The 21,626-nt window shown below is 50.8% G+C and overlaps 3 protein-coding genes across 13 annotated transcripts in view; 1 reads left to right on the forward strand and 2 right to left on the reverse strand.

Annotated features, from left to right (window-relative positions):
• The window catches only part of Tsr3 (TSR3 ribosome maturation factor), a 2,690-nt gene extending 2,390 nt beyond the window's left edge, over nt 1-300 (reverse strand). Inside the window, 1 exon segment of the mRNA XM_050120622.1 lies at nt 131-300. Within this exon segment, the coding sequence (XP_049976579.1) occupies nt 131-242 (112 nt within the window). The 5' untranslated portion in view covers nt 243-300.
• On the forward strand, nt 299-7,939 carry Gnptg (N-acetylglucosamine-1-phosphate transferase subunit gamma). Of its 4 annotated transcripts, none has more exons than XM_050120733.1 (11): nt 303-425; nt 508-565; nt 637-704; nt 6,353-6,407; nt 6,476-6,559; nt 6,638-6,731; nt 6,808-6,922; nt 7,005-7,087; nt 7,158-7,289; nt 7,378-7,459; nt 7,546-7,939. In XM_050120733.1, exons 1-11 carry the CDS (start codon nt 374-376, stop codon nt 7,644-7,646), a joined length of 924 nt encoding a protein of 307 aa, XP_049976690.1. In that variant the 5' UTR covers nt 303-373; the 3' UTR covers nt 7,647-7,939. The 4 variants fall into 4 exon arrangements, with proteins under 4 accessions (XP_049976834.1, XP_049976906.1, XP_049976690.1 ...); XM_050120812.1 differs by having other exon boundaries at nt 306-425; nt 7,549-7,939; XM_050120877.1 differs by lacking the exon at nt 7,158-7,289 and having other exon boundaries at nt 299-425.
• Nucleotides 7,845-21,626, reverse strand: part of Unkl (unk like zinc finger) — a 43,171-nt gene continuing 29,389 nt past the window's right edge. For 4 of the 8 annotated variants that reach the window (XM_050120146.1, XM_050120351.1, XM_050120445.1 and 1 more), the window contains 6 exons: nt 20,459-20,636; nt 13,541-13,624; nt 12,727-12,954; nt 11,798-12,000; nt 11,418-11,672; nt 10,243-10,537 (listed from right to left, as the gene is read on the reverse strand). In XM_050120146.1, coding sequence (XP_049976103.1) covers nt 10,382-10,537; nt 11,418-11,672; nt 11,798-12,000; nt 12,727-12,954; nt 13,541-13,624; nt 20,459-20,636 — 1,104 coding nt within the window. In that variant the 3' untranslated portion in view covers nt 10,243-10,381. Of the gene's footprint in view, nt 9,572-10,242; nt 10,538-11,417; nt 11,673-11,797; nt 12,001-12,726; nt 12,955-13,540; nt 13,625-17,500; nt 19,434-20,458; nt 20,637-21,626 lie in introns of those variants that run through there. The other 4 variants (XM_050120272.1, XM_050120202.1, XR_007588351.1 and 1 more) reach the window with 3 other exon arrangements.

Below are 21,626 nucleotides of genomic sequence, written 5' to 3' on the forward strand. Positions count from 1 at the left end.
GAGAGAGAGAGAGAGAGAGAGAGAGAGAGAGAGAGAGAGAGAGAGAGAGAGAGAGAGAGAGAGAGAGAAGAGCGGATGCTCAGCGCCTGCTTCCCAGCCCGAAGCGCTGCTCCAATAGCTCCAAACTCACCGCGCAGGGCAGCGCCCACCTCCTCAGCGAAAGCATCCAGAGAGCGGCCGGGGGGACGCCGAACCCGACCGCTCTCCGCCCTGGACCCCCGCGCAACCTTCCTGCGGCCCATAGCCCCAAATAAAACTCCCGGCCACAGGGTTTGTTCTTGCCGTGTGCGCGTGCGCGCTCGCGCAGCTTCCGGTTTTGAGTGCAGACAGTTCCTGCCAGTGTCGCTCACGTGACTGTGCGACCCGGGGAGCGATGGCGGTGCGGCTGGCCGGCTTCCTGCTGCTGCTGGGGCTCACGGAGCGCGGTCAGTGGCTCTGCGCGCATCCCCTCCGCACTTCGGCGTCGCCCCCGCCTCTGCTCCCTGCTCATCGCTTCGCTCTCCGCAGGGCCCGCGCCGGCACGTGCCGGGAAGATGAAGGTGGTGGAGGAACCCAACACATTCGGGTAAGTGTCTCGCGGTCCGGCGGCTTGGGTGCCGGACGTGGCGGGCTCCCCTGACATTTTCTGTCCCGTAGGCTGAATAACCCGTTCCTGCCCCAGGCGAGTCGCCTTCAACCTAAGAGAGAGCCTTCGCCTGTGTCTGGTGAGCGCGGGAGGGAACGTGGAGCTGACCGAGGTGCTGACCGAGGGGAAAGCCCTCGGCTGGGGGTGGGGGCGGCAGGATAGGGTACCTCGGATGAAGGACACCGATAATGCATTCGCTGGAGGTTCATGCATTCGTTTGTCAAAATGTGAGTGTTCGAATGCTCGGGAGTATATGCTGGAACTGCAACCCCCTTTCGATCTCCCTGTTGGCGATTACCTAGGGCTAGGCAAACTCAAGCGTTGAGCTACATCCCTAGCTTCTGTGTTTGTAAGACGGAGTTTCCCGTATTTAGATTTTTTTTGTTTGTTTTGTTTTGTTTTTCGAGACAGAGTTTCTCTGTAGCTTTGGTGCCTGTCCCGGAACTAGCTCTTGTAGATCAGGCTGGCCTCGAACTCCCAGAGATCCTCCTGCCTCTGCCTCCCGAGTACTGGGATTAAAAGCGTGCGCCACCACCGCCCAGCCCGTATGTAGATTTAAACTGGCCTCCGACTTGGGATCCTAAAGTCTCCGCCTCCCACAAGTGCTCAGACTGTTTAGGAGTTGCAAGGGTGTTGGATGTGAAGCGTCCACTTCAGGTGTGTTTTTTTAGCCTGTCTAGATCTAAGGGAATCTAGAGAGCATCACACATCAGAATCCTTTGCCCAGGGAAGCTGGGAGGGAGCTGAGATCCCAGGACTACAGAGAGTGGGACATAGCCATTGAAGGAGGTTCAGGGCTCCTCAGCATGAAGGGACCTTGGCTAGCTGAGGGCTGCACTCTGGGGATTTGGTGACTCGCTATCTGAGGTGTGCTGGACATGCTGGTTTGTAGCATTGATTCCCTGGAGGAGGAGAGGTAGCCCAAGCTGGAGCTTCTGAAGCTGAATGCAAGGAGCACCTGCCAGCCTCCTCCAGCAGTGAATCAGTCGGGCTCAGCTGCCAACACAATCCTTTTCATGGGAAAAGGACATGGCTTGTGACATTCCTGATAGACACAGGAGTCCAAAGGCCTGCACACTGTGAGCACATGTGTGAGGAGGTGGTATAAGATGTGGGTATTTCTCCATCACTCTTTCAAACTAGCTGGCAGCTCCTTGGTTGGCTAGGAGGAGGGGCCAGACATTGCCAGGAACCCAGTACTGCATTTTTTAGTAGAGAGTAATATTGGAAAGGAAAAGCGAAGAGTAGAGGCAGTGTGCATAGGCTGTCCCAAGACTATAATCTCAGCACTTGGGAGGCTGAGGGAAGAGGATCATTAGTTCATGGCCAGGTCTCGGCTACATGGTGAGTTCCCCAACAATCGTGGCAGGAGAGAGAATAGAGGAGATGGGGAGAGGGGTGACAGAGACCTACTTGGTTGGAGTTATTCAGCCTAGGAGACAGGTTGTATTAAAATGCCTAGGTTATAGGTGTGCTCACTCACATGCCTTGTGGGCGTACCCTCTGTTTGGAGAAACTTGTCAGCATTTATGTCAACGTCTCGGATGTATTAATTGTTCATAGTGACTCAGTCCTTTTTATTTCTGTAAAATTGATAGCAAATGCCCCAACTTTCATCTCGTTTTGTTTTTCGAGACAGGGTTTCTCTGTGTATCTTTGGCTGTCCTAGAACTCACTTTATAGACCAGGCTGGCCTCGAACTCACAGAGATCCGCCTGCCTCTCCCGAGTGCTGGGATTAAAGTGTGCACCACAATGCCCAGCCTCACTTCTGGTTTTAACTGAGTTTTTGCTTTTCCTGGTCATATTAGCCACTGGTTTGCCTGTTTTATTTATTCACTTTTTCTTAAACTTTTACAATTTTATGTATATGAATGTTTTACTTGCAGTATGTCTGTGTACTGTATTGTGTGAAATGCCTGTAGATGTCAGAAGGCATTGGCTCTCCTAGAACTGGAGCTACAGACGGTTGTGAGGCACCATATGGGTGCTAGAAACTGAACCTGGATCCTTTACAAGAGCAACAGTGCTCATAACCACTGAACTCTCTCTCCAGCCCCCTTGTTCTTACTTTGCATGTTATGCATTTGTGTGTGCCCGTGTGGAGGCCAGAGGTCAGAGTCGGGTGTCTTCCTCTATTGCTTTCCACCCTATCGAGAATCAGGGTCTCTCACTGAATATAAAGCTCAAGGATTCAGCTAGGCTAGCTGACTAGCAAGCCCCAGAGACATGCCCCCATCTCTGCCTCTCCAGCACTGAGATTATAGGTATCCAGCTTTTTTTTTTAAGATTTATTTATTTATTATGTATAAGTATTCTGCATGCATGTATGCCTGCACACCAGAAGAAGGCGCTGGATCTCATTATAGGTGGTTGTGAGCCACCATGTGGGAATTGAACTCAGGACCTCTGGAACAATAGCCAGTGCTCTCAACCTCTGAGCCATCTCTCCAACCCCAGTATCCAGCTTTTAATGTGGGTGCAGAGAGGACCCACACTCAGTTCCTCATGCTTGCACAGCAAACACTTTCCTGAATAACACCCCCCAATTACTGTCTGCACCACCACACCCATCCTGCTACAGCCTCCTCATGCCATAAAACCAGCATGCTCAGCTTCTCATGTGTCGGGACTGTTGATCTTTTCAGAGAGACAGCTTTTGTTCTTACCTGTCTCCCATAGTTCATCCCGTGTGTCTGTTCCACTCCTTCACTTCAGCCTGGCTGACCTCACAGCTAAGGTGCATTTCTTAGGAGAAGCCACACAGGACTTGAACTCCAGAACAGATGCTTGGGGCCCTCAGCTGGGCCTCAAAAAGGCAGGTCTTTTTCTAAATAACAAAACATGCAGGAGAATCAACAGACCTGCCCTAGCAGAAAGCAAACCACTCAACATGAATTGAGAGGACACCACACAGTAGCTGGGTGAAAATGGGAAGGAAGATCTCCTATAGAGTAGCTGGAGACACAGGGATGAGAAAACCCATGCTACCACTTTGGTTGCCAAGGCTGCAATGAAAAAGATCAATGCATGAATGTATGAAAACTGACCGTACATCTGGGTCAGTGAGCAGCCAGTTTGAACATGTAATCAGAAAAAGGAATTACAAGCCAGGACCGAGGGAGCTTCACAGCAATCCTTTCTATGTGGGACTGTGCTTAAGTGAGTTTTTTTGTTTGTTTGTTTTCCCATTTTTGAGACAGTGTCTCACTAAGTAGCTCTGGCTGGCCTGGAGCTCACTCCCTAAACCAGACTGGCTTCAGACTTAGAGATCTACTCTGTCTCCTGAGTGCTGGAATTAAAGGCGTGTGCTACTAAACCCCACATCAATTTAAATTTCTAAATCCCCATGGTAGTCACATTAAATAATGTAAAAATTTGCTTAAAAAATTTCAAAGTCTCAGCCAGTTGTGGTGGCGCACACCCTTTGATCCCAGCACTAAGGAGGCAGAGGCAGGTGGATCTCCGAGTTTGAGGCCAGCCTGGTCTACAGAGTGAGTTCTAGGACAACCAGGGCTACACAGAGAAACCCTGCCTTGTAAGAATACAGAAAGGAAAAGAAAATCTCAGTGTAGTAACAACAACAACAACAAAAAGGCAGTGTTTAAGAAAGAGAATAGGGGCTAGAGAGATGGCTCAGTGGTTAAGAGTATTTGCTGCTCTTGCAGAGGACTCTGGTTCAGTTCTCAGTACCTACGTGGTAACTCACAACTGCCTGTAACTCCTAGTTCCAGAGGACCTGAAACCCTCTTCTGATCTCCATAGGCACTGCATGTGGTGCACATACATACATACAAACAGAACATTGATACATAAAATATATAGTGTTTTCTCTGTGTAGCCTTGGCTATCCTAGAATTCACTTTGTAGACCAGACTGTCCTATAACTCATGCCTGCCTTTGCCTCCTGAGTGCTGCGGTTAAAGATAAGCATCACCACTCGGTGAATAAATAAATCTTAAAACAACAACAAAAATACAGCTGGGCGGTGGTGGCGCACGCCTTTAATCCCAGCACTTGGGAGGCAGTCTGGTCTACAGAGCATGTTCCAGGACAGCCAGAGCTACACAGAGAAACCCTGTCTCAAAAAACAAAACAACAAAAGCAAACAAGATTTCACATAGCATGTGTGGGCCCTGGGTTACGTGTCTAGTAGGAGGGAGGAATTAGGCACAGTGGTATGCACCCATAGTTCTAGGTACTCGAGGCTGAGGCAGGAGGGTAACTGTAACACAGGAGTTTGAGGCCCGTCTGGGTAACAAGACAGCTCCTGTTTAAAAGCAAGCACTGAAGAAATGGACTAAAAGCTCAAAGGCACACATCTGTCATCTTACTTGTTGATGTAAATGAATTAAACTCTCCATTCAATAGGCAGAGAGTGGCAGGATTGTTTTTATTCTGACATTCTTGCTAGCTTGGACCTCAGAAATCTGTTTGCCTCTGCTTCCTGAGAGCTGGGATTAAAGGCATGGACTCCAATGCCCAGCTCAAAGAGTAGCAGCAGTTTTTTTTTGTTTTTGTTTTAGAAAGGACAGCCATCATATGTTAATAAACAGTATATTTAGCAAGATGTAACAAGCATGTATGACAATGTCTGAGTTCCAAAATCTATAAAGCAGACACTCTACTTCTGAGTCTCACAGCCCCCTCATAGGTGAAGGATGGTTTCCTTGAGCATGGAATTCTCTATTGGCCTATAGATTTTTTTCTTTTTTTAAAAAAATATTTATTTATTTATTAAGCATACAATGTACTGCTGGCAAGGAAGACACCAGGTCTCATTATAGATGGTTGTGAGCCACCATGTGGTTGCTGGGAATTGAACTTGGGACCTCTGGAAGAGCAGCCAGTGCTCTTACCCTCTGAGCCATCTCTCCAGCCCTGGCCTATAGATTTTTAAAAAGAATTTTATGAGCATTAGTGTTTTGCCTGCATGTCTGTCTGTGTGAAGGTATCGGGTTCCCTGGAACTGGAGCCACAGATAGCTATGAGCTGCCATGTGGGTGCTGGGAACTGAACCTGGGGTCTTCTGGAAGAGCACAACCCCGAGCCATCTCTCCAGCCCCCTGGCTTATGGACCTTTAAAAACATTGTGTGAGGTTCTTTCTACAGAGTCCTGGCTATCCTGAAACTCACTAATGTAAACTAGGCTGGCCTTGAACTCACAGAGATCCACCTGCCTCTGCCTCCAGGGTACTGGAATGAAAAGTACTTGGCGCCACATAGGGTTTATCTTCCGGATTTAAAAATGCTCCTTTGAATGGAACATGTATTCCTGTTTCTTTGTATGCCTGTGGGCTTTGTTGAAAATTGGTTCTTAGAAAAAAATAGAATACTCTGTCCATCTTTGCAAACTGGTCCTAAGCTTTGGACTAGTCAGTCCTGTTTTTCTGAGGATGCCACGTGACTACTGTCTTAACTTCCCCAAATAGCACTAGCACGCAGACTTGTGCACACACACACATCCCTACCTTTCTTGGCTAGTGGCTGGTTTTGCCAGTGGGTCTGCGGTCCAAGTCTAGGTTCCAGAAACTAAGGGCCCCCCTCCACAGGAACAGACATGGGAGTCCTGCCACAGATAACCAGTTCTGTGACCCAAGGGATTAGGTCAGCCAGCATCTGACCTTTCTGGCCTTGATGGCTGGTGCCCCCTGCCTCCCTTAGCTTCTAGCTCTAAGGGTAGCAGAGGTTTATGCTTAAGTTGAACTGCTGTGGTGTTCTCCCCCAGGGCCCCTGCATCTCTTCAGACTTGCTGGCAAATGCTTCAGCCTAGTGGAGTCAACGTGAGTGCCGGGCTGGTGGGAGGAATGGGTCCAGATCTGCAGAGCTCCTCATGCTCCTGTGTCCCCAGGTACAAGTATGAGTTCTGCCCTTTCCACAACGTGACCCAGCATGAGCAGACCTTCCGCTGGAACGCCTACAGCGGTATCCTTGGGTAAGCTGAGCTAGGGCAGCAGTGTCAGGTCTGCTCCTGAGGCCCCCACATCATTGCTTTGCCACCCTTTTTCCCCAGCATCTGGCATGAATGGGAAATTGCCAACAATACCTTCAAGGGCATGTGGATGACTGACGGGGACTCCTGCCACTCCCGGAGCAGGCAGAGCAAGGTGAGGCCCATAGGAGATGTGGGTGGTAGAGAGCTTCCCCACCCCCAGCAGCCACTGAGGCTCTCTTCCTTCCCAGGTGGAGCTCACCTGTGGAAACATCAACCGACTGGCCCATGTGTCTGAGCCAAGCACCTGTGTCTATGCGCTGACATTCGAGACCCCCCTTGTGTGCCATCCCCACTCTTTGTTAGGTAGGCCTCGGATAGGGCTGGGTCCAGGGAAGAGGAAGGTAGCTAGGAGGCTCTGCAATGTTTGGCTCCCCTTGGTCTGTAGTGTATCCAACCCTGTCGGAGGCCCTGCAGCAGCGCTGGGACCAGGTGGAACAGGATCTGGCAGACGAGCTAATCACACTGCAGGTGGGTGCACACTCAGGGGTGTCCCCTTGCCTGCTCTACCAGGTACTCCTTCTGCCTCCTCCACCTTCAGGGCTATGAGAAGTTGCTGAGGGTGCTTTTTGAGGATGCTGGCTACTTAAAGGTCCCAGGAGAAACCCATCCCACCCAGCAGGCAGGAGGTTCCAAGGGCCTGGGGCTTGAAACCCTGGACAACTGTAGAAAGGTAGAGTTTAGGGGCAGGGGGAAGGTTACAGGGTCCCTAGTCCTGGTAGCCCCCACCAGGGTTTGACTGGGTTGGCATTCTTGTCCAGGCACACTCAGAGCTGTCACAGGAGGTACGAAGACTGACCAGTCTGCTGGACCAGCATGGAATCTCCCACACTCAGCCCACAGGTCAGTCTGTCTGCCCTGGTCAGCTGCCAGCCACCCTGGGGCCTGCAGCAGTTGGAGGACAGAGTCTCACTTGCCACCCGTTCTAGCAGAAATCACCCACTCTAAGCACCTGGGTCAGCAGGTCCCCACAGGTGCTACCTCAGAGCAGCTGCGGGGTGATCCAGGACTACGTGGGAACACCCTGTGATCCAGGCGGCAGGAGAGATAAAGAAACATCCTCAGTGGCAAATGTCCTTCCAGAGAGGACAGGTGTGGTCTCAGCGGGTACACAGAACTGGTGTGGTGGGGACATGACTTTTTTGGCATCTTCTAGGTCAGGCAGGGTCACTGACAGACACAGGGACCTGCTGGCTAGCCTTTGTTGTGCCCAGAAACACAGACAGAATAAATTTCAAAGTTTTAATCTCATACTGATAAAAAATAACTCCATGAATTCTGTAAACCATTGCATAAATGCTATAGTAAAAAAATTTAAACAAATGTTAACAACTTTAAACAATTCACTAAGTAAATGGGTATGTATTATAAATATGACCTTCTGGATTAAGAAGATTCCATTCACATAACATTCTCAGCTAACTTCTGAAAACAAATGCACACAAAGGCTTCCATAAGTTAATCCACATGCGCATCCACACTGGGGAAAGGTCTGCCAACCAGGTACACAAAACTCTGACACCATCATTTAACTGTTAATATTTAACACTAGAGAGTTAAAAGACAATAGGCAACAGGACAATGGTGAGCCTCAGTTCCTAGACCCACAGCTTCACCTCCAGTACACATATGTGGGCCTGAAACACATCTCTCTCCTCCTTGGCTCTTCCCACCCAGGATAGACCCCAGGAGCCTTAGCTCACAGGAGGTCTGGGATGGATGGGAGAAGTAGCCCCTTCTTTGGTCTTCCCCCTGCACACCTGTCCTCAGAGCCCAGCCTGATTCCAGAAAGCAGATGCTCAAGAAAACTCCTGTCACTGGGTGGGACCCCGTAGACTGATGTATCACACAGCAGTCCCATAACTGCCACAGCCCCAGCCCGGAATGTCAGCCCAGGAGGAGTTGGCCAGAGTAGCTTACACACACAATCTAAAGCTTAATGCTTGTAACTGTTACAGCTTGAATGTCCAGATGAGCTACCAATCACAAATATTGTCCTGTTACCACAGAGACCAAAGGCCAATATGGGAAACAAGTGCATAAATATGAATAAAAATAAACAATCTTAAACCATGGTAACAGTAGCACGAAATACACATGATCTAGGTACTGAGCTAATAAATCATTACCACTATAATTAGAAACGAAGTATCACTAAAACCAGGTCAATAGTTACCTTATTAAGTAGTGGGCTAGCTGCGGAATGTTGAGGATCCACTTCCTTTAAAATGATAGAGCTTTTCTACCAGTTTGTCTTGTATTAGAAAATGCGTTTCAATCTCCTACTATATTAAATACATTCTAATTTGGTCACTGATAAAAACGTTTTACCTAGTCACTTTGCACTTAAAAAATGCTATTAAAAGTCTTTGGCAAAGCCATGGGAGAGGAGAACCACTTCTAGGCCTGGGCAGAACCTGCAGGTAGGATACCTGCCCTGCCTAGGTCTGCCACCAAAAGCAGGGGTTGCCTGGACAGATGTCTCCTCCCTAGATTTCCAGGAACAGTCCCAGTCCTTACTATAGAAGGCTGAAGTCATCACCCTAGACACATTCTCAGCAGGATTTTAGCCATGGGCCTGAGGCCAAGCTGTGAGGGTGCTGCCTTTTCCTTGGAAGCTGCCGGGTGAGCTGCAGCAGAGCTGGGGCTGCTCGTCATGGGATGGATTCTGATCATAATTGGATGCACAGCTCAGGTACCAGATGTCTGCTAAAGCTGTCCCAGAATCTCTGGATCAGCTAGCGGTGAGTGAGGGTGATCACAGGGGCAGCAGACTGAAGTCTCAGGTTCACAGCCCCTTTGTTCAGCACAAGCTAGGGTGCCCCGGGTGACTCAGGGTACAAAGCACCGTTGCCATTACAGACAAGACATCAGAACAAAGCTCCTTCCGAGTAGATCTTGGACTCCTCTGAATGTCTGGTTCCTTTGCTGCATTTTTCATTAGCATGAAATTGTCTTTCAAGGGAGAAGAAAAAAACCAAATGAACCAATTCCTTCACTTCTTTTGCAAGGCACAGGCACTTGGAAGTGGCCACGGATCACATAAGTGCATGACAGAGCTCTGGTTATCACTCTGTGATACTGGAATATAAAACTCCATCTACATGTGCACCTGCACATGCTTAGGAAAATTAGTTCCTTTCATAAAATTAAGAACATCTAAATGTATATGTGTCTCTCAATAACCACTCTCTGCTTATAAATACTATTTGTCTGCACTTAATTTTAAATGTAAAAATCCTAGGTCTTCTTCACTACTAGATAAATGTTCATTTCCTAAATAGTTTCAGAATATGAAATCTAACGTAGTTACCATTACTATGAGTTAACAACAAACTGATAGGAAACTTCAAGTTCACAGTACACTTATAAAGCTTCATGTTATCGCATATTAAAAAACATGGACCTAGAAAGCAGCTTATACAATTTATAATGTCTAATTAGATTCCTCGGTTTACAAAGTGCTTTGACAAGGCCTGACCTCCCACTGGCCTGGCCACAGCAGCGTCATGACTAGGGGCACCAAAAACATGCCACCTGCCCAGGGGACGGGTGGTGGTGCTTCAAAGGTTTTCTGAGAATACCTTGACACCGTTGGTAGGAGATGGTAGGGAAGAAAGAGTAATATGAGAGGCTGTTGGACAGTGGGCATGAACTCACATCCTGGCGTGGGTGGGACTGGAGGCAAGTTTCGACACTGAAGTGGCACATGGCATGCTGAGGCCTTTGCACTGCTCACCAGGGAAGGAATAGGTCTCGCTCTGGTCACCATGGGAGGGGCTGGCCCTTGCAGTAGGGGCACTCGGGGGTATTGGCTGCACACAGCTCGCATAAGACACGGTGCTGGCAGGGCCGGAGGACAGTGCCATGGGCCCTCTCCTGGCAGCCCACACACTGTTTGGCACGAAGCTGGAAGATCACCTGTAGGGAAGAGGTGATTGGTGAGTGTGGGGAGTCACAAAGGAGTAAATGTGTACAGCTGACATGGATATGCCCAAATCAGGGAAGGATAATACCTCAGACCCATGGGAAACTGGAAAAGCCTTTCAACAGAGGTCTGCTCCAAGTATGACCGTTTTAAAAACATTTGACCAGTATGTGCAAAAAAGAGCAACTGCATGCAGCTTCCTCCTCTGGGACTGCTTACATAGACTCCCCTACCTAGACGAGCTGCCTCATCTGCACATGCAGTAGACACACTAAGCTGCAGGTTGCTTTGGTAGCAGGTACAGCTCCACCTGAGCATGCACAGCCCACTCGCGCCTAGCTTCTCTTTGTGTATGTGTTGTTTCTGCAGTTTGTCTTGTCTTCATTCTCTTAATGCCCCTAGTCAGGTCAAAGTACCAGGCTGGTGTGAGTCACACTGGGTAAGGCCAAGCAAATGACCGTATCCCAGGACAGTGGCCACCAGCTACAGCAGCAGTGTCAGAGAAATCCTTTGTGTGTCAGGCTTGGGGTGGACATTTGGCCAGGGGCCCACAGGGGAGAACAGTCAGTAGAAAAGAGTTTCCCTTGGGAAACCCCACCCCTGCCAGAGTGCTGGGTCCTGAAGCACAGCCAGTCTAGCCACAGGCAAGGCTGGCAGCTGGGTACCCACAATGGGTGCTAAGTGGGATCCCATGGCTGAGAGTGGCCAGAACCCAGGAAACTATCTTGGAGACAAGGTACATGTAGTACGTGGACCTTGGCTGTAGTCAACAGGACATATGCAAAAAGCACCAACCAGGGTCCAGGCAACAGGCAAGGAGCCAGTCCTCTTTGCCCTCCCCTGAAGTGACAGCAACTGCCCAGCAGGACTTACCCCATCCACAGCCTCCAGGTCTAGGCGCAGCTGGCTCTGCAGGGAATGCAGCTTGGGGAGAGGGATGTCGTTGATGTCACCCAAGCTCCGTAGGCCTGGCAGTGAGGACAAACCCAGGCCCTCTAGTTCTTCCTGCAGCTGCTTTACCTGGGCCTCCACTTCCTCCTTCTTCTGCAGGGCCAACTGCCGGTCATTGTCCGCTACACGGGCTCTCTCCTTGGCCTCCTGAGCCTCTCTCTGCCAGGCATCACAGGCCTAAAACCCAAGACAACATACAGGAGGCAGCCATGCCTGGCCTTCCTCAGGCTTAGCTGCCCTGCCTGTGTATCCAAAGCCCTCTCTTCCCTCCCACGTCCGGCTCCTTCTTCCCACAGGCTTACCTGCTTCACTTGCTGCCAAGACTCTTCCCACTGCCTGATCTTTCTTTTGGCTTCATCTAGCTGTCGCCTGACCCGTGCCAGCTCAGCACTGTTTGGACTTGCACTTGAGGAAGCCGAAGGGCCAGAGTTCAGAATGGGGGATGGGCTAGGAGAGAAGCTGCCAGAAACAAAGTCCCAGATGCTCCCAGGGACGCCGTTCAAACCTGAGTTTAGGAGACAAGGATGATACAGTCCATGCTGCACCCAAGGCCTGAGGTGTCTGCAGGTGTTCTGCCCTTCACCTGGCCACCCACCTTGGTACCCTCATGACGGCTGAAGATTCAGCTCCAAGGCTGCCTCCCCTAAATGAGGCACATTTGGCTCAGGAAGGTAAGAGTGTGAACAGAAAAAAACAGTTCCTAACCCCAGCAGTTCTCATTCTCTAGCAGACCCTGGAGGTTCAGAAGAGCTCTAGTTCTGAGGTCATCTCCTGTAGCTATCTGTTAAGATGGACATCTGGAGACAGGCACATTTCTAAATAGAACATTATGAAGATGTGAACAGCAGAAGACAGATCCTGCTGACCTGACATATCAGTTCCCTCTCATAGCTTGGGTCATACAATGAATCCTAGACACTGCCTGCAAGGACCCCAATGTAGTTCCATGTATGCCCCACCCAGAGCCCTGAGTGAGCTGGCAAGTGAGACACTGTGATCTGGAGCACTGTGAGAATGCCCAGCTGTGGGTACCAGCTGTCCCATGGTAGACATGTCTACCGTGTCTGTCCACTCATCTATACACCACACAGGTTGCAGGGGGTGGGGTCTCTGAAGACACACAACTATGGAGGTGAGAAGCCCTGCAGTCAGAAATACCCAGGACTAGATTGGACATGGCCTGTTTCAGGACCCAGAGCCGGCGGGGAGGGACCCACGCCCAGGCACGCACCTAAAGAGCTGTAAGATGAGGCTGCAGAGCCCAGCGTAGCCGGCTCCGACCGGAGGGGTGGTGGCTGCTGGGGGGGCGTCATAGCCGAGGAGACGAGTGGCCCAGACAGGGACTGGGAGAGCGAGCTGAGTGGGGAGGTGGACAGGGATGAGGACGAGTGCAAGGATGGCGAGCGGGGCAGGGAGCCCGGAATGGTGACGGGTGCTGAGCCTGCCAGCGACCTGGGACCTGGTGGGAGGAGGGAGGCTGAGTGAACAAGGACAGGCAGGGTTTCTGCCACACAGCCACTTGCCAATAAGCCTGCAGGTCAGTAACTAGGCAGCTAGACACCAGGGAAACCTAGGGACGGGGCACCTCAGAAGATACCAGAGGAACCAAGCCAGCAAGCAAGTACCACCCACAGGGGTGCAGCTGTCAGGCGCCGCCAACTCAGGGCAGCACTGGTAGTGGTCCCGGCAGAGCCAGGAACCCACCACTAGCAGGGCATTCACAGAGCCACCAGGGCTCGAAGATGGGTAATTTTTTTTTTTTGAAACAGAGAAAATAACTTTCAGGATGAAGAAAATGATGTAATAATAGGAACCTCTCTATGCCATACAGCTGTAAGAATAATTTCTCGTGTTTCCTCTTGAGAGGCCCCAGTCAAGTCTAAAGGGCTGCTTTGTCACAACAGAGGTAAACTGAGGAAGCAGTAGGAAACCGAGTCACACAGGCAGGTAGCAGAGGCACGAAGAGGATCCCAGCAGATGGCTCTCCTCAATCCCTCCAGTAAGCCAGGCAGCATGCACGAAGATAAAGGGGCCACTGAGCTCACCTGTCGATCCAAGGTCCTGCTCTTCCAAGTCTTTATCTAAGGACGCGATATTTATGTCACTAAGGTGAAGATCTAAGGCCGAACCTGCGAGATAAACCTGGTGTTACCCACTCAGCTCTCACCAGGCACAAACACAAAACCTCTCAGAAGGAATCCCTGACCCCATAACATCAACACCCACCTAGCTAGAGCAAAGCAGCCCCTGCCAGCCTCTACTGGTCAACAGGGCTGCTTTCTCCTCCACAGCCAGGGAGGGGTATTTCATCTGAACAGCCCTTGCTGCAGTGAGACACACAGCTCTGGTCCACAAACGTCCTACTTTGTAGGTATGGTTCTTTCATTTTCTTTGTTTTGGATATCATGTAGCTCATGACTGGCCTCAACTCAATGCAGCCAAGGGCAACCTGAACTTCTGACCCTCTTGCTTTCCACCTCCCAAGTGCTGGGATTATACAGGAGTGTACCGGATGTGCTCAGCTGTATCTCCTTTTACTTCTAACCATTTGTTAAAATTTGACTAAGAAACTACATTTAACTATTAAAAATTTTACAGGAGGTTAATTACAACAGGCAAATGGTTCTGAGGCTGTGTAGGCTGAACACACTAAGATAATGAGTTCTGACACCTTGAGGACTCAAGGGAGACAGGACCGCCACACTCACCCCAGAAACTGCCTCCCTGTCAGGGGCAAAGGTTGCTGGTATGGTAGAACACTATAATTCTAGTACTACAAATGCTAAGGCAGAAGAATCACAGTTTGAGGCCATTTGGTCTACAGAGTGAACGTCAGGAGCAGGATGAGACTAGGACATGCCTCCACCACCTCCACAGCCAGAACAAGGCTGCCATTCAGGGACCACACAGCGGAGAAGATAGCAATCTGTGTCGATAGCCTGCATAGCCCTTGGAGGGAGGAGAGACGGGAGTATGCCTGTGAGTGGTGTCGCATTCTCAATACAGGCACTGTCAAACCTGAACATGCAGGAAGTTAAAGGAGCCACTGAGCTCAGCCAGCACTCTCACCTGTCAATCCAAGGTCCTGCTCTTCCAAGTCTTTCTCTGAGAAGCAATGAACCTTTAGCTCTGACATGGTGGCTACTGCCTCTCCCACCCACTCCTCACAGTACATTGGTGCAGTCTATGCTGTGTGGTTCAGTCCTGTCCCCACTGCTGACTAAGGCCCCCCAGTTCCCAAGAACTCTGACTTCAACTTCAAGATAACATATATATTGGGTGTGGTGGCATAGGCCTGCAATCCCAGCACCTGGGATGCAAAGGCAGAGAGAATTGTGAGGTCCAGACCAGTCTATTCTCAAAAATAAACAAATAAAAAGATGCCACAGGTCACAAAAACTTTCCCTGAAGGCCCTGATCTTCCCTTGCTGGTTATAAAGGGCCTCTCCCCTGTGTCTGTCTGTCTGTCTGTCTGTCTCTCTCTCTTTGAGATAGGGTTTCTCTGTGTAGCAGCCGAGCTGTCCTGGAACTCGCTCTATAGACCAGACTGATCTCAAACTCACAGAGATCTGCCTGCCTCTGCTTCCCAAGTGCTAAGATTAAAGGTGTGCGCCACCACTGCCTGGGCATACAAAGGGCCTCTCTAAAAGGGTGACAGCACACAGGTGAGGGACCCTGTGTAAGGAAACCTCTCTGTAGGAGGTCAGGATAAAATTCTAGAAGCACAGCTGACACCGTGACAGAGTACCATTCAGGGCTTAAAACCCAGCATGTAGGCAGCAAAATGAAAAGAGACCTAACCCATCAGAGTTGCTTCTGTAGTTCTGGCAAAGTTCCTAAATGTACTTTCTGGGCTCTATAGTTTTGCTTCTGGCTAACTGTTCCTGCTCCTTAGTTCTTCAAACTAAGGTGTAACCTAGGTGTGTCAACCAACCCAGGTGCATCAACCAACCCCGGTGCGTCAACCAACCCTGGTGCGTCAATCAACCCCGGTGCGTCAACCAACCCTGGTGCGTCAATCAACCCAGGTGTGTCAACCAACCCAGGTGTGCCAACTCAGGATGAGTATTTTGTGCTCAAAAGCTCACCCTGAGAAAGGCTCGGGACGGCACTGGATCCTGAACACCCAGTGTAGTTCCAGCTGGCCAAGAAAGACTTTCTATTGGCCAGGCAGTGGTGGTGCACACCTTTAATCCCAGCACTCAGGAGCCAGAGGCAGGTAGAACTACGTAAGTTTGAGGCCAGCCTGGTGTATAGAGTGAGTTCCAGGACAGGCTCCAAAGCTACAGAGAAACCCTGTCTCCAGAAAATAAACAAATAAAGGACTTTCTACTGACTTAAACTCTTCCCTGGTGGATACCTCACAACTCTACCTGCTCCCTTTCTTACCCCAGCACCACATGCCACCCCCAGTTTCATCTCTGTCTTTGGGGGAGAAGAGGTGTCTCCCAAGACAAGGCATAATTCAGGGCCCCTTCTCCAGTGACAGCAAGCTAAGCACAGCTCTCTCTACCTCACACTCTTCTTCATAATCCACTAGTCCAGATCTCATCAGCCTCCAAACCCTGTGTGCTGAACCAGTACATCTGGACAGAGCTGGCCGAAGTAGGCAGACTGAGGATATGTTCCCATCCATCCACACGGCAACCTGCCCTATCCTGCCTCTGCTGTGCCCAGTGCAGAGGCTCCACCCCATCCTTTACACCTGATCTGGAGCAGGGAGGGACAGCCTGGACTGACAGCCCCTGCACCTAAAACCTGGAGAATTAAGTGAGAGACAATTTCACGGCTTTTGTGCCCCTGGAATAACCACAAAACCTCAATTTGAAGAACTAAGGAACAAAGAAAGGCATGAAAATGGGAACCTGTCTCCCCTGGATGAGTCAATCTGAGCATGTTTTCTGTGGCTCAGCATAGGAGTCCAAGGTGCAGTGGCAGCCTTGACTACACAGAACAGAGGGGCCAAGCTGGGATAGAACCATACTGCAATCAATCCCAAAAAGAAGCCTAGCACAGGGTGTGAGCCACTGTACTGGAGCCCAGCAAGGTTTCAGTTAAAAGGGGATATCTGGGGAGCCTCTGGGCCCTGCAGCCCTATTTCTGGCCCAGGGGCTCCCCCAACTCTTCTGATTGCTGTTCAGGAACCCACCCTACACCCTAGCCCACCAGGTTCTTTTCTCCAACCTCACTAACCTTCATGGTCCTGATGATCAGACCAGGACTTCTGAATCATACCTCAAGAACCACCTTGGAAATCTAGGTGAGCCTCCTTTCACAAACTACAAGTGCTTGAGGGCCAAGCTATACCGCCTGGCTCAGAACTGGCTCCACCAAATGACCTGAAGCCACCTGGACCTCACCAGCAACCAGCAGAGAGCTGCTGAGTATTGTCCCAGGCATCACCAGTTCCCAATGTGACACAGCACATTCAAAAGGTGCCATAGTCCTCTAGGGTCAGGGATACATGAAGGGACAAACCACACAGACTGCAGAAAGGAGTTAAGGGCAAGACAGGATGGTGTTTTCCCTATCTGCTGCTAGAGAACAGAGGAGCACCAAGCCACCAGCATACCTCCACTCTGAACTGGCAAAGTTAGGAGGAACTGGGGGGACCTGACCAGGACTCCAGGGACAGGATGCAGGATGGCCACCTTGAGGGCAATAGGGCCCTGGATAAACAGCACCAAGAAAAGCAAGTTTCTAAGAGTAGGCATGTAAGTTAACCTCCTTCTGCAGTCCCATGATCTCACTGCGAAAGAGGTACATGGCTTCCGGGAAACATGCACTTGGAGGGACATGCATTTTGAAAGGTACCGGCCTGAAGGGGTGCGCACCAAGACGGAGGGGTGCACTCAGAAGGGAAACTACCAGGGGTTCTTCACCTGGGGGTACGCTGGCCGACCAGGACGATCTCAAGGAAGATACCAGTCAAGGCGGGGGGGGGGGGGACGACACCACCAGGGAGGATTTGAGTGTAGGACAGAAGCCCCCTGGAGGACACGCACCGGAGAAAGGGACTCACACCTCGGGAGTTCCAAAGCGCTGAAAATGAGGACCCACAACTTGGTGCCGGGCTGACGCGAGACCTGCCGGGATCTGCCGTAGCCACAGTCAATGCTGACTCATAGCTTCCCGCAGCCCCAGTAGGGCTGCCGTCACTGAGGATTCAAACCTGCCTGGTTCGCGCTCCGCCCTAACCAGCCTCTGGCCCTGCCTGCGTGCAGGCCCCGCCCACTCCCGCTGTGCACCCTGCCCCCCGAGCACCGGCCACGCCCTCACAGCACCTGCTTACCAGGTGTGCTAGGAAAGGCACCGTTTAGGCCTAAATAGGGGGGCAAGAATGGACGATGGGGGAGGAGGGGAGGTGGAGGAATTGGGAGGGTGCCGAGGAGAGGGAGCAGTCATGGGCTCAGTCCCCCATGGCCAAGAGCTGGAGGCGTGTTCACTCTGACTACCAGCCGCTTCCCACTTCCCTCCCCCGCATCTCTTAAATGTGCAGGCCCTGCACTTGATTTAAATAGAAGGAAACCCCACAAAAACAGTGCCCTCCAGTCTACCCCTCCTCCCCACCAGCCCTTTAACACCGAAAAAGAACCAAAGTGAGGGCCAATCCCATGGGGAGGAGGCATGTGGGTCAGGCTGGCTATTGGGTAGAGGCAGGGATTGCCTCTGTGCCTAGGAACTATGAATTCCCATCACTGGGAAGACAGCCCACTGACTTCTTGTGTCTTGATATATAGTATGGGGGGCCTCAAAAGTGATCCTCCTGCCTCAGCGTCCCAAGCCCTGAGATTACAGTACCCAGCTAGTTGACTTTTGAAGGGATTCACAGTGAGGGGAGGAAATGCTCACTGTATTAACTAGGAAGCAGTAACTACAATACACTGTATTGTATTGTAAATGAGGACAGGTGGCTTAATCAACTTGAGGCCTTGGATTCCCTTCCCAGCAATACAAAACAAATTTTATGTGTATTTATGTTTTGCCTGTTTGCATGTCTCTGTTGAGATTAGAAGAGGGCACTGGATCCTCTTGGACTGGAGTTACAGACAGTTGAAAGCTGTCGTGTGGGAGTGGGGAATTGAACCTGGGTCCTCTGCAAGAGCAGCCAGTGCTTTAAATGACTGAGCCAGCTCCCCAGCCCCACAAAACAAATTTTAAAAATGATTCGCAACGTCCTGACTCTGTGGCTGAGGCCAGCACTGCTAGATGAACTACCACAAACACGCTGACACCTGCCAGCCTGAAACACCCAGCAACTCAGGACTTCCTGAGAGACTTCCCATGTTTGTAGCACCTGGTCAACCTTACACCTTGGTGAGCAAGTGCCCACACAGTCTGCTTGTTCCAGGATGGGGATCTAACTCCCCTCAACATTCGTCTGTTGTGTACCCTCTTTACTTTTACATTAGAAACACAGAGGGGTGGGAGGAGCCTCAGCAGCACATTGACCAGCTCCAGGACGCCTTAGCAGTCCCCGCATAGTACAGGACTGTCTTTAATGTCCCCCGAGGAGGGTGGAGGGAAGCCTCCTGTCAGCACTAGTGACATCATTCCCAACCTGCATCCGATGTAGGACTCTAGCAGGTCCACAGGGATAGAGCTTGTGCTGTCTTGTGAGACGGTTAGTGACACATGTCTATGTCCTCTAGGTAGGGCTTGCCACTTTGGTACTTGTACATCAACATGGACAACTTGACTCTGGATCCCTAGGCAGCACGACCTGCTTCAAGACAGCTTAATTTTCCAGTCCCACATCTCTGAGTCACCACAAATACCATTCTTCTGTGTATCTCCCATGGTCAGGAGAAGATACAGGCTTCGGGGCTGGAAGGATACCTCAGTGGTTTAGAGCACCGGCTACTCTTCCAGAGGACCCAGGTTCAATTTCCAGCACCCATGAGGCAGCTCACAATTGTCTCTAACTCCATTTCCAGGGACACCAATTCCCTCCTTCTGACATCCACAGGCAATGAACACATGCAATGCAGACATACATTTAGGCAAATTCTCATATTCATATATATATATAAAACAACATCTTTAAAAAAAAAAAAAAGCTGGGTGGTAGCGGCACATGCCTTTAATCCCAGAAGTCAAGAGGCACAAGCAGGCAAATCTCTGTGAGTTTCTGCCTGGTTTACAAAGAGTTCCAGGCCAGCCTTGACTACACAGAGAAACCCTGTCTTGAAAAACCAAACTGAACCAAACCAAACCACAATCAAGTCAGTCTTGGGCCAACTAGGCCCTGGTGACCACAGATGCAGCAGCTCAGAGCACAGCTGCCTGTGACCACGGAATGCAGCAACTCAGAGCACGCTGCCTGTGACCACGGAATGCAGCAGCTCAGAGCACGCTGCCTGTGACCACGGAATGTAGCAGCTCAGAGCACGCTGCCTGTGACCACGGAATGCAGCAGCTCAGAGCATGCTGCCTGTGACCACGGAATGCAGCAGCTCAGAGCATGCTGCCTGTGACCACGGAATGCAGCAGCTCAGAGCACGCTACCTGTGATTCACAAGTACCTGTGTACACTGGAGTGCCAGGCTCACTCACTCCTCTTGGTCTCAGCCCATTTACTTAACTCATCCTGGCCTTTGTGCCCAGGTTCTTGGCTCCTGTTCAGGCCCTGACACATCACTGGTGCTCCTGCAGTGAGTGACTCCCAGGCACTAAAATATCCACGAAGCTGGCCGCAAGTTGACAGCTAGCGGTTTACTTGCTGCAGGCTCCACTACAACTCTCCTCTCGACCCTGTCATCCCCCACCTTCAGTGCATCATGGTTTCCATCTCCACTTCTCACCAGCCTCCTCATTTCCCCGTGGCTTCTGGGACAGAGGGTCCACTTGCCATGACTCTTAGGTGTTTTGTGCATTCTGTGACGTGGGTTCCACATATCCTGCAGTCCCGAGTAACACAGTGACCGTGTGAAAAGCTGAGAGGAAAGAGTGTTGTGACTTACCTAGAACTGCCTCCACAGTGTTGCCAGCTGGATCCAGTGGGAGGGCACGGGCAGGGAGGGTAGGCAGAGCGGTGGGGGAGGAGCTACCTGAGCCAGTGCTGGATGCCAGGCTAGATGCCACACTGGAGCTTATGCTGGGGGCCAGTGGGTGAACCACTGAGAACACAGCAAGGTGGTTCTGTTCAAAAACACAAACAATATGAGCAGGTGCTGCTGGGAGCACAACAGCAGAGACACTGCAGACAGACGGACTGCCCACTTCCAGAGCGGCACACGAGGACAGCAACATCTCAGGCTGCTGCAAACGGGTGGGAACTGTTCGCCAGCATGCACTGACCATAACAGGCTGTCTTGCTGTCACTCAGGCAAACAGATCTGAAAAGTGTCTGTTGACTCAAAAACCTGTGACAGGCTAGGGGCAGGGCACCTGCCCATCCTTCTCCCCAACATCCCAGGGGCCTCTCACCCCTCCCCAGTTCTTACCCACCCAATGGCCAGAAAAGAGAAACTGAGGAAAAATGATAGGTAATAGATTAAAAACAAGCCATATGAGAGCAAACAGGTGCCCAGGCTAGATTCGGGGAACAAAGCAGCAGAGCTGGGGGTCCTCGGCATGTCTCAGTACTATAGACACTTTCATCAAATGTGCTGAACCTAGGATCTTCACATCAAGAAAAAGCAGCCCATGCATCCTGGGCCTCACCAAACCTCCCTGACATGACATCCCCATGAGTCCCACAATGGTAGCCAGAGAGCCCACACTCAGGAGTGGCTGAGGTGCCTGGGCCAAAGAGAGGGCAGGTGTTCTCTATCAGCAAGTCACAGACACTGGCCATAGGCAGGAAGAAACTGTTACCAGCATGAAGGGTACCAGTTCTCTATAAATGATAAGATCACACATCACAGCTGGAAATCAACAGCTTAGTGGTAACCCCATCACACAGGTACCAGGTACAGAAGCTGTAAGCACCTGTTGTCAGTATTCAGGCATCTGTTCTGTCCTGCCCTTGGGGTCCTGACAGGGTATGTCCTTAGCTGCAGCCACTAAGAGCACCTCCTGTGCACATTCACTAGGGTCCCTTTTAAAAGCTGGGCCTGCCCATCTTCCCCTTCTCTCTCTTTCTCCTTCCCCCTCTCTCTGCCCCACCTCTCCTTCTTTCACCTCTCT

The sequence above is a fragment of the Alexandromys fortis genome, unplaced genomic scaffold, assembly GCF_014885135.2.
Source record: "Alexandromys fortis isolate MF-2015 unplaced genomic scaffold, M_Fortis_MF-2015_v1.1 scaffold_29, whole genome shotgun sequence".
Lineage (NCBI taxonomy): Eukaryota > Metazoa > Chordata > Mammalia > Rodentia > Cricetidae > Alexandromys > Alexandromys fortis.

Excerpts from the sequence above, each read along its gene's own strand:
- Gnptg (XM_050120733.1), top strand. The coding sequence starts at position 374 with ATGGCGGTGCGGCTGGCCGGCTTCCTGCTGCTGCTGGGGCTCACGGAG. Across the intron at positions 6,408-6,475 it reads TTCAGCCTAGTGGAGTCAAC|GTACAAGTATGAGTTCTGCC; the intron begins GTGAGTGCCGGG and ends CTGTGTCCCCAG. Across the intron at positions 6,732-6,807 it reads CCCGGAGCAGGCAGAGCAAG|GTGGAGCTCACCTGTGGAAA; the intron begins GTGAGGCCCATA and ends CTTCCTTCCCAG.